The sequence below is a fragment of the Hypanus sabinus genome, chromosome 6 (genome assembly GCF_030144855.1).
Source record: "Hypanus sabinus isolate sHypSab1 chromosome 6, sHypSab1.hap1, whole genome shotgun sequence".
NCBI classification, from domain to species: domain Eukaryota; kingdom Metazoa; phylum Chordata; class Chondrichthyes; order Myliobatiformes; family Dasyatidae; genus Hypanus; species Hypanus sabinus.
The window spans coordinates 177788492-177800808 of record NC_082711.1 but is presented as its reverse complement, the minus strand read 5'-3'; the positions used below and the strand labels follow the sequence as shown (position 1 = coordinate 177800808).

The window sequence follows — 12317 nt, the reverse complement described above, 5'->3', positions numbered from 1 at the left end:
CTCTACACTTATGAAAGCTGGGGCATAAATTCTTACGTGAGGACAGCTTCCATTGGGTAGGATTATTCTAAACTGACACACTCTGTTACAGGGTTTTAAATTCAGATTGTATATAAAATGCATCTACCATCTACCTGTGCAAATGTTGCAGTCCTTACTCCTAAAACAAGCTCTCGCCCCTCATCTCGCTGCCGTTTACAGTGCAGTGTTTCAGTCAGTACTTTTATTAACTGGACCTCTATGGCAGAAGGCTCAGGTTTACCCGTAGCACATATAAAAAGCAGCTTATATTTGTCTTCAGTTTTTGTTTTTAAGAAACACAGCAGCAGTCTACTCCACAGTGGGCATATCCAGCTAACACATTATTAAATTAAGCCCTCTCAGTGGAGGCACCTTTTCCACACTGAGGGCAGAGAAAAGAAATACTTGTGTTCATTTGGAATTAGCACAAAGCTGATAAAAATCAAATGCACACGTCAAAGCTTCTCAGATATCAGAACAGCCATAGACCCCTTAGTAATTTTGCCATTAGATGTTGGGGAGAAAACATGTAAGTGACTCAGGTTTATGTTCACAACACTGCCCTTCCCAGCGTCAGACCAATGAATTGTCTGTAGGGTACATTACTTTCATCTTTGGAAAAGCATTACTCACCTTCCCCAGACTTGTACAGAAATCCCTGTAAAGCCAAAGACTTCTTGCTTCTACTGTCACTGGCTTTAAAGATGCTAGTGGCAACACTGCAAGGAATTGTTGCAATATTCAAAGTCAAACAGTGGAATTCATTCTGGGGTGGGGAGGCAAAGTTGTTCTTGAATATGGCATCTTGGACAGGCAAAGTGGGAACTGGTGATTTGTGAAGACTCATCTTCATGGGATTCATTTCACCACAGACCAGCGACTGAACCAGGCTGATTTTGAATATCCCCAGTCAAAAATAATTCTAATTTTTTAACATAACTGCTTTATTGGGTCAAGGGAACTGCTGTGACACTAAATACACCTACGCCTGGAATAATTCTGATTTCTACAGCACAGCCATACATTTAACCACAGGAGTCATTACTACAGCTATCTGTGCTACTCAATGAGATATAACAATAAACATAAGCAAGGTGCCAGCTGTGAAGTCTAACTCTTGCTTGGGATGCAATGAGGCACTCCCTTTAAGGCCTCCCCAGTGAGTATTACACAGATAATTTGTCAAAAGAGTACTGATGTTTTCTAGTCACAGAGTTACTTTAGTACAGACACAAGGTCTTCAACCCTGCTTACTTAGCTCAGGAAAGAGTACCTGATCAGTCCTTTACTCAGCTTGCCAGCCTAATGCCACCAAGACTGGTACACACCAGTAATTCACTTCTTACCCACGGTCAAAAATGGGAAGGCATAACCAGTCATTGTTCTTGAGTAGCAAAACGTAAGTCACAACTTACTGAAATCTACTTGCTATAAGTGAAATTTCTGTTTCAAATTATCAGAAAATCTTTAATAAAAGAAAAAATTCCCCAACTTATAAAAGAAATTGGTGTAACTGTTTTTGCACTGGGTCTGCGAAAAGGGATATACTGTTCAAATTACTATGCAAGGCCAATGACTTTGGTCATGATTATTGTAATCAGTGGGCATTGTGGGTCATTAGGGAATTCTTAAATAAGGAGCCCTGTCTGGTTTCGTTCCAAATGCAGACACAAGAATGTGGACCTTAGAAAGCTTTTTAATAGAAAGCCAATTCCTAGCAAGTACAGCAAGAAGCATGGTGGGAGTTTAAGAAAATTAATTTCAGTTTGGAATAGGGGACAGTTTGTTTGTTACTCCCACTGGGATGGGGAAGAAGGGAGGCAACCAGAAGATCAATATTACATTTACTGGTGGGAGGGGGCTGATAAAGGAGGGCGAGGCAGAACAGACAACCAGGAAGAACAACAGGATTATGTTGTACAGTTGCCGATTAGCCAATACCCACAAATATCATCAGATGCTTCTTTATATAGGCACCGCATTCAATAAACGTTTGTGCAGCAACTCCGATGAAATAACCCTAACCCAATTAACACATTCCAATCACAAATACATTTATCACATATCTAGTCACCCTCAGTAAAGTTTTAAAGCCTTGGAGATTCAGGAGAGGGGTTGTTTGAACTGGTTACAGCCCTGAACTACACAGAATAAAAAAACTCTGTCTTATTTTCCTGTTTCTTGAGCATGATTGTTATCCAACAGCAGCTGCGTGCTGAAAACAATGCTGACTTTCCACCTTCAAACCGTGTTCATTTTACGAGGACCAGGGAGAGCGAAGACTTAAGGCTTTTCGATGAGCTTTAAGGGAAACTGATGACTCGCAGATGGCAATGACAGCACTCATACGCAACTGACACTCGGACCCTCACAAAACAGGCAACATTCTTACAGAATCATTACACCGTTTTTTTTTAAAGTTACAGTAGTATAGCAATATTCAGCCAGTGTATGGAAAAGTAAAATAAAACACATTTACTGCTCTTGCTGCCAAACGTGACTGTGATTAAATCCATTTGTTGTTGAAAGTTTTCTCCTTTACATTCAGGACCAGCAGGTGATGGGAAGGATTATGAGGGCATGAGATTTAAGAGAACCACCCCGTGCACAGGCGCTTAACAACACCATAATATATAATCTACTGACCCATTAAATTTTAGGAAGGGATAGAAGATGATGGAAAAAATACTATGTTGTTTCTGCAGTTGACACCATACCTTGTAGTTAGAAAGTTTAAAAATTCTCTCCTCAAATTTTTTCCCTCCTTTTGCTGAAATAAGTTTGTGTTGGATGTTTGAAGGCAGTGGTAACCTGTGGTCATTCTCCTGCTCTTGAACCAGACAAGTGGCATTTGACTACTGCATTTTGGGCTTTGCAGTTAAGTCTAAAACAGTCAAAGGCCAGGTTCTTCTATTATATCCCTTTCTTTTTCTCCTTTTCCTGTAAATACGTTAGTAGCAAGAAAATGAATGTATTTTGAGGTTCTCACCAGCAGGTGTCACTATGGAGAAACTAGAGCTGGAATTCTAATAGTGCAAGTCAGTGTTTGTAGCCGGGGTGTCTTAACAGTACAACCAAGATTAGGTCTGATCCATCACTAAAATATTGCGCAGATACAGAATGTAAAGTAAAACCATCAGCCACCATCTGCAGTGACATGCTTTACACTTCACGTTGATGACCTTTTTGTAACATTTCTGAGATTTTGCCCAACCAGAGCATTTCCAGAGCAACACATACAAAATGCTGGAGGAACTCAGCAGGTCAGGCTGCATCTATGGAGGGGAATAAGCTATCAAAATTTCGGGCTGAGACCCTTCATCAGGATAGGATTCTGATAGGAGAGGACAGTGGACCATGCAAGAAAGGGAAGGAGGAGGGACATCAGAGAGAGATGAGAAGAAGAGAGGGGAGCTGGAATGTGGAATGGGAAGAGGGGGCGGGGCAAAATTATTGGAATAAAATAGGTAGAATGCCGCCACAAGAGTCAGGTGAGGACAAGATGTGCAGTAAGTCTCCTCCTGTGCTGTGAAGCTTCTGACTCCACATAACGGCCTCTCAGTGGGAACTCAGACAACCTCTCTTGCCTAATCTCTTTTATCTGTCCTCTGGCTCTCTCCACTAAAGCAAACGAAATGCAGAGACCCAGAGGAGCAAAAAAAGCAAAAGGGCTTTAAATAAATTATCATAATAGTCAGACTGCACTATTACCTGCAGGGAGCGCCCCTCCTGTTTTACAAATGTATGATGTGTGGAGAGAAAATAAATGCAGTGCTGCACATTTAAGTGAGTTTGCAATCTGTCACTTCTTGGCCCATAAATTTCACAGTGAAAATTTTCTCTCATGGTGAGAGCTTTGCAATTGGATCATTCATCAGAGTTAAACAGAGCTCTGCAGTTCAGATTATAATGGTTGCAGCAAACCTGCGGTGCACGAGGCACAAGATGTTGAGGGTGGGGGGGGGGGGGGGATTGTGAAGAGCACAGATTGCCCAGAGCCTGCCAGCCACACACCTACAGCACGCATGCATATTTGCTGGATCTCTGCATGATGACGAGCAGGCCAGTGGGAACTGTTCACGGGAACACTCTCATACCTTCAAAATTCTTCACCCTTCCTTTCCAGTCCTGATGAAAGGTCTCAGCCTGAAATGTCAATTGTTTATTCATTTTCATAGATGCTGCCTGACCTGATGAGTGAGGCCCTGCAGCAGTTTGTGTGTGTGTATCTCTGGATATACAGCATCTGCAGAATCTCTTGTGTCTATACGCAGGAACTGAAGCCCATAACTCCACTAAGGGATGGGTGCACACATACCAGATAATTCCAAATCAACTTTTCAAATCAAGGAGCTGGCATAAAGACTCATTGCAAGAGTGCATCCGCTTTGCATTTTGGTCCTCTCCCCCTCAAAATCTGTCACTGAAAATGGTTTCTAATCTGTGCATCAAGATGGTGGTGAGATCTGCAGACTTCAATTTCGATAAATATCTTCCCTCGAAAATGATGTTTGCAATAATTCATCCCTAAAAACAAAAATGGATATCACTGACAAGTTTGGCAATCAAACAGCAACAACGCAAAAGAATATTATCCAAAACTGATGTTAAGACTACTCGAGCGCCAGATTCACAGGGCACCATCTCATCTGTACACGGGATGGTGAATATGACTACTCTGGTTAACATTTGGTTCTGGGCCTCGGCTGATGGGTAGCCTGTGCATCTTGCCCAGCATCCCCATAGTCTGGTCTCTGAAGCAGGAGTTCTGGTATTCTGCTCCCAGGTACTCCGCAGTCTGCAGGACATTCGTTTGGCCGGAGGAACCAGCTCCGGCCCGGAAGTGAGTGGCTGCCAGGCAGTCCGCTGGCCCCGAGGCTCCTCCGTGAAATGCCATCGCGAGGTCCTGGGACCCTGAGCTGTCACTGTTGGGCGTCGGAAGGATGTTGTTCCACATCGGTTGGAAGTACTGCCCGTTGGGGAAGGGCAGAGACCCCTGCGCCCCATTGACTGGAGGTGACGGAGACAGCTTATCCCCGGAAACCTTCAGATTGTAAGGCTGGCCCGGGCACAGCTCCACAGGGTAGCCCAGTGTCTTGGTGGCGAAGCCAGGTCCGGCAACGTCCCTCTGGAGCTTAGTGGGGTGCCCTGCCCCTGCAGCATCCCTGCCCGCGTGCTGTAACTGCGCCAGTTGGTGCTGGTGCCAAGTGGCAGAGTCTATGTCACTCTGGTAGGCCGCTTGCATCCTACCCACGCTGCCCACTGCAATGCCACCGGGGGCGACAGACGTCATGGCAACGGCGGGGTCACCTGGGTTTACGATACAGGGGGGCAGGTGGGCGGACAGGGCATGGCCGGACACCCGGGTGCTGGCGTGGATCAGGACGTTTCGGCTGATGGGGCTGGGGTTGGCGATCTGGCCCTCACAGACCGAGGTAGTGGTGAGGCCCGCGCTGGCCTGGCACATCTGGTATATCTGGTGTACAATGCTGTTCAGGTCAGAAGGCCTGTTCTGCTGCAGGCTCGCGGCCATGGAGAGCGGAATAGTTGAGGTAGACACCGTGACATTGGGGGGAGCGTCCCCATCCTGACGCACCTTCCGGTATCCGTGTAAACCAGGCTGCAGCAGCGCATTCTGTGGGTGGGTTAAAGTGCTAGGTGCAGCGTAGGGTGCTGACGGAGGATTCATGGTGATGTCCGGCAGCAGCCTCGCACGGGTTCCGTCAAAGTCCTTCACAATCCTTTTTGCTGGTAGCTTGACTATTGCGAGCAGACCACGGTTAGAACCGGCTTGAGGGGGGTAAGGGCTGAACCGCTGGCCTGAAGTGTCTAGACCATTTACCGTACGGCGGAGGTGTTTTCTCTGCGGTACTTTGACGCTGTTTGGGAAGATTTTTATAGTCAGTGGGTTGTTGGCAACTTTCTTAGCATACGCGTCCAATTCTGCTGGGGTTGGGTACTGTGCTGATCTCATCTTTTGTGTCTTTTCCCCTAAGAATACAAAGCAGAAGAGAGGTGAATGACAAAGGACATCAGATGGTCTATGCACAAGGATTCTTTCTTTGAAATAATTTAACTTGTATTTCACAATAAATTCATCTTCTATCCAACGCGATACCCAACAAATCAAGTTTATTGTCATCTGTCTGTACATATATACAACAAACAAAACAATGTTCCTCCAAATCATGGTGCACCCTCAATACATACAGTACATCACACACAGCACATAAAATAAAATATTACCACAAATAAGTTAATAAATATATTTGTAGTGAGCAGAATAGGTGAACAGTAAATAATAAATAGTAAACAGCTTACTGTCCTAGTCTCACACCCTGGGGGAAGAAGCTGTTACCCAGTCTGACAGTCCCAGTCCTGATGCTCCTGTACCTCCTTCCTGGTGGTAGTGGGTCAAAGAGATTGTGGGATGGGTGGTAGGGATCCTCAACAATATTTCAGTCTACAACCCTCCTGGTAAATGTCACAAATGCATTTTGGTCATCCTCCTGGCAGTTTTTAGCTATCAGCTTGTTCATCATCTAGTTCAAAGGAGAAGTAACGATGTTGATGTAGCTTTGGGTGCAAGTCTGCCAAAAAGACCAGATTATAATGTCCTTGCGGATGCTATGTGACATGCATTGTATTTTGTTCAGAAATCTCTGCATTAACTTTGTGGCTTGTGTAGGTGTCAGAAAGCCCAGCTGTGTCACACATTTTACATTTGCTTTTGCTCTCGGTTCAGACTGCACACTCACGGATCTCCTTAGCACAGGCCTCCTCACAGGTATCATTCCATTTCCAGCAGGCCATCAGTGCTGCCATCTCCATTATACATGATGCCTTGCCCAGCCCACTCCACTGGTTCGCCACCTCAATGGCAAGCACCAGGCCTCAGCACCACCACCCACTGCCATCAGCCAATACACAATGTTTCTGATCAGCTGTCACATCCAGTAAAATTACAATCCAATGGCTTTTATACTCCAAAGGTGTGGGTCGTAGAATTACAGCCTCCACTCCTTTAAAACGATGACCTTGTATGAAATACAAAAAAGATGCTCAAAATACTCAGCAGGTCACATGGCATCTGTGTACCGAAAGCTCAGGTAACACATCAGGTTAATGATTCCTCCCCTCCACCACCCACCCACCTTCCCTCTCACCTAGTCTCACCTATCACCTGCCAGCTTGCACTCTTTCCTCTCCCTTCACTTTCTTATTCTGCCTTTTTTTCCAGTCCTGGTGAAGGGTCTCAGCCCATCTGTTTATTCCCCCACCCCCAAGAATACTGTCCGACCTGCTGAGCTCCTCAAGCATTGTTAGCTGCTCAAGATTTCCAGAATCTGCAGAATCTAGTGTTTAATATTTTCAATTCTTCTGTTAAAAATTCGTTTGATGAAAAGTTTCACTTCCTGCAAATCCGGTCTGACTTATTGAGTACCTTCAGTGATTCTTTCTTCAAATTTCCAGCACCTGCAGTATTTTTTCCCATCTTGAGTGTAGAGGTCTGTACAGAAATGAGCCTGGTGAGAAGCAGGTGGTCCTCCTTTTCTCCAACTTTAATTTTTTAAAATGTTGAAAATACACAAGTGAAGTACCACTGATTTTGAAAATCAGTAGCATGTGTCGAGATAAAATCCATTCCATGACCTTTTACGTAGCACAATAGCTTAGTGGTTAACGTGAATTTTATTACAGCAGCGGTGACGTGGGTTCAATTCTGCCACTGTCTGCACGTTCTCCCCATGAATGTTTCACTGTATGCTTCCAGGTATATACATGTGACAAATAAAGCAAATCTTTAACTGCACTGGGTTCCTCCAGTTTCCTCCCACATTCCAAAGACGTAGAGGTTAGCAGGTTAATTGGTTACATGGTGTAATTGGGTGGCACAGGCTCGTTGGACTGCAAGGGCCTGCTACTGTGCTGTATCTCTAAATAAAATATCTGAAGAAACAACACAAAGAAGAGGAAAGGTCTGTGATAAAGCAGAAGAGCAGGAGGTATTAAAGACTGCAGAGAAGATGACGTAAGCAAGAGAAGACAGTGGTGGTCATGTGAAAACTCAAGCACTGACCTGGAGACCAGTAGTGCTCATTTATGAGAAAGTGAATCATTATCTAGAATTGATCTCCTCCTGAGTCTGCAAGAGCATAGATTGTTATTCATCAAACCAACACAAAGTCTTATCGACCAAGGGCACGGAAATTAAAAAAACAGAAACATGCTGGCAATAAAGAACAGGGAAAGCAACATATATGAAGAGAGAATCCAAGAGTTAATGTTTCAAGCCTGTGCCCTTCCATCAGAGGTGTGACCATTGAGAGTTTTAAGTAGCTCAGAAAGGTCGGGTTGTGTCTGAGGAGAGAACAGTTTGAAGATTTCTTTTATTGGTCCATTACCAACTTCCATAGGCAGGAGAGAATTGGAATCAGGTTTATTACAAGAGCATCACTGAGAGTGTCCTGACCAGCTGCATCACTGCCTGGAATAGGAATTGCAAGGCATCTCGCTGCAGGACTCTACAAAGAATCATAAGCACTACCAAGAGGATCATCGGGATCTCTCTTCCACCAATCGGAATATTCATCAGGAGCACTGTATACGCAGGGCCCTTGGCATTGTCAATGACTCCCCCCCCCCCCCCCCAGCAGCTGCACCATCCATCCAGCAATCTCTTTGCCCCCTTACTATCAGGCAGGAGATTCCTTAGCCTTAGGACAAGAACCGTTAAGATGGGAATCAGCTTTTTCCACAGGCCATGAGATGACTGAACTCTCTGCCACCACCCAGCCAGGTCTCATCATGTATGAAGAGCCAGTAGTGTTGCACTGTTTTCACCCACCCTGGACATTCTCTCTTCTTCCTTCCTCCATTGTGCAGAAGATACAAATACCTGAAAGCACGTACCACCAGGCTCAAGGACAGCTTCCAGCCCACTGCAATCAGACTCTTGAACAGAATTCTTAATGATAAAGAGGACTCTTGATCTCAAAATTTACCTCATTATGATCTTGCGCTTTATCATTTACCTGCACTGCACTCTTCTGGTATCTTTTACACTTTATTCTGCATTATTAATTGTTTTACCCTATTCTAGTTCAATGTACAGTGTAATGATTTAACCTATATAAACTATTCAAGATGAGTTTTTCACTGTATCGTGATACATGTAATGATAATAAGCCAATTGATACCAATCCAATTCACTCCATGACTGACTGCATTGGGTACAGCACAGCTTTGGGCTCAGGTAACATCTCAGCTGTGCTACTGAAGACCTTGTTCTACAACTAACAGCTCTCCTATTATACTATTCCATGCAGTGACAACACTGGCATATAGTCATGGAACACTACAGCATAGAAGCAGGCCCTTCAGTCCATCTAGTCCATGCAGAATTGTTATTTTACCTAATCCTGTCAACTGGCACCCAGACTGTAACCCTCCCATCCATGAACCCCTATCCAAAACTCTCTTAAATGCTGAAATTGAACCCGCATCTATCACTTTCACTGGCAGCTCACTCCACACTCTCCCACCCTCTAAGTGAAGATATTGCCCCTCATGTTTCCCTTAAACATTTCACCTTTCACCTGTTACCTCTAGTTCTAGTCTCATCTACCTGAATATGGGGAAAGCTGATCAAGTACGTCCCAGTCCAGCTCAGTTAGGAGGTGAATGATGGAAGATGTCATCACAGTGCTCTTCACCCACCAATATCCAGTTTGGACCTCACCAGGACTACATCATCATGGCTTTGGTCCACACATAAACCAGAGGCAAGTGAGTGACAATCCCTGACATCATGGCGTGATGGGGCTTGGGGGAAATTGGAGTACTATGTGCAGTTTTGAGCCTTTTATCTAATAAAAGGTGCGCTGCATTGGAGACAGTCCAGAGGAGGTTTATGAGAATTAAAGTATGAATGTCTGAGGAATGCACGATTTACTCAATGAAATTTAGAAGAATTTGAAATGTCTAATGAATATTGAAATGCCTAGACAGAGTGGATGTGGAGAAGATGTTTCCTATAGTGGGGGAATCTAGGACCAGAGGGCACAGCCTCAGAATAGAATGACATCCCTTTAGAATTGAAAAGAGGAGGAATTTCTTTAGCCAGAGGGTGGTGAATCCATGGAATTCATTGCCACAGACGGCTGTGCAGGCCAGGTCATTGGTTAGATTAAAAACAGAGGTTGACAGGTTCCTGATTGGTAAGGGTGCCAAAGCTTACAGGGAGAAAGCAAGTGAATGAGATTGATAGTAAATCAGCCATGACTGAATAGCAGAGCAGACTTCATGAGCCAATTGGTCCAATTCTGTCCCTCACTTATGGTTAAATGGAAAAATGGAAGAAAGCAGGCAGCTCAAAAAACGTTCCAATGGTTATACTGGGTTGTGGGGTTGCTGAGGCAGTGCATCACGAGGGGCCAGAATATTTAACCCTAACCTAACTACAGGACAATTTACAATGAGCAATTAACCTTTCTGGTATGTTTTTGGACTGTGAGAAGAGGTCAAAGCACCCAGGGAAAGCCCACACATTCCACAGGGAGGATGTATAGAACAGTACCAGAATTGAATTCTGATCTCTGGAACACCCCGAACTGACCCTGCTCCCCAAACACAAGAGATTCTGTAGATTCTGGAAGTCTTGAGGAACGTCACATGAAACACCATGGTAGAGTGTGCTTTTAGAGTGTCTCTTGCATTTTTTGGTCCAATTCCTATTTCCAGAATCTGCAAGATTTTTGGTGTTCAATTAATATTCTCTGGAGTGGGAGAAGGTGCTGACATTTGCAAACTGGACCAAAGCTTACAACAGAAATCTTTTTATCAGCAAACATCGTTGCTGCCGGAAATCAACGGGTTAAAAGCAATGTCTGTAGAGGCAAAAAGATGGTTGATCTTTCGGGTTGAGACTCTATAACAGGACAGAGAGTGTAAAATGAAGGTAGTCAATATAAAGAGGTGAGAGTGCTGCTTTTTGTGCTGCTTATTTTATATATTTTATAGTATCCATTGATCTTGGTGTGTGAATGTATATAGATTCTAGCTGATTAGGACACAACAGGGCAATACATTTTGTCCAATTAAGCCAAGTTAAAAAGGTATAAAAAAGACTATTGTTTATCTGAGTAACAAATTATGTATTTAAATGAAATACAGAACAAATTGGAACACTACCTATTCTACTACAGTACTATAAAAGTGTGTATTGGTTCCTAATAGTTATCAACAGAAGAATACATCCAGCGTACATTGCCATGTTCTTTTGATTGAGTGTAAACTAAACAATGTCAAATCTTTTTGTTGCATCTTGGCAAGAGTCTAAAACCCTTTAGAGTCAAATTTAAAAAATAAAATGATCAAAACTATCAGTTTTATGATTAGCATCTGTCAGCCCAAATGGCTAACACAAGAAGCATACACAACTGGCACTATTTAAAAACTGCTTTAAGTAGGGTGTAGTATCTAACAGCCACACAAGTGCAGGTGACTGACCCTAGTTAGAAACTGTTCAGCAACAGTTAATCAGCACAATGTCCACAATAAGTGAAGGGAATCCTTGCTATCTTCTCAATTAGCTTTTGTCTTTTAAGAGCTGTTCCAAATAAACAGCTGGCTCGATTATCCAATAGCCCAATTAACCACAGTTGGCAGAAGGAACTCGAGAGGGGCTGGTGGATGACAGGTGGGAATACAGGAAAAAATTCCAGTGATCCTCAGAGATCAGGAGATATTTGCATAGTAAAAGAGGAGGAAGATCACACGCTGAAAGCTCAAGTTTCCCCTGGAGTGTCGGTATCAGCATTTCAATTGATGTACCTTAAATAAAACAGACAATAAGAAACTGTACTCTAAACACTTTAGGAACCCCTGGGGAAAATCTGACACAGTTTATTGAAAAGCAATAGAAAGATCAAAGGATTCCAATGGAAGCACACCTCAATGGCTATGTGTAGAGAAGGGTTGTGTAATAAAAGCCCAGCTGTCCAGCATTCAGGGAAGAAAATGCTTTAGCCTAAACATTTTAAGGCAGTTCCTAACAAGATAAACATCAGGCCACTAATAGAAACACACACAAAATCCTGGAGGACCTCAGCAGGCCAGGCAGCACCTAGGGAAAAAAGAGAGTGCGTTTTGGGCCGAGAGCCACCAAGAGAAGCTCTATCCAAAGGTGTTCTCAGGACAGTTCAAATAGCTCCCATTAAAGTAACGAGGATCACTGGGGTCTATTTTAACATCCTCTCCCCCCTTAAATCCAGAACATACACCAGAAGTACAGC

At 43.8% G+C, this 12317-nt stretch overlaps 1 protein-coding gene across 4 annotated transcripts in view; it reads right to left on the bottom strand.

Moving 5' to 3' along the window:
- Positions 1 to 12317, bottom strand: part of fam222ba (family with sequence similarity 222 member Ba) — a 145532-nt gene that overhangs the window by 68510 nt on the left and 64705 nt on the right. For 2 of the 4 annotated variants that reach the window (XM_059973683.1, XM_059973685.1), the window contains exon 2: positions 1269 to 6012. The exons of 1 other annotated variant lie outside the window; for it this stretch is intronic. In XM_059973683.1, the coding sequence (XP_059829666.1) occupies positions 4667 to 5995 (1329 nt within the window). In that variant the 5' untranslated portion in view covers positions 5996 to 6012 and the 3' untranslated portion in view covers positions 1269 to 4666. Of the gene's footprint in view, positions 1 to 1268; positions 6013 to 7465; positions 8647 to 12317 lie in introns of those variants that run through there. One more of the 4 variants, XM_059973684.1, reaches the window with a different exon arrangement.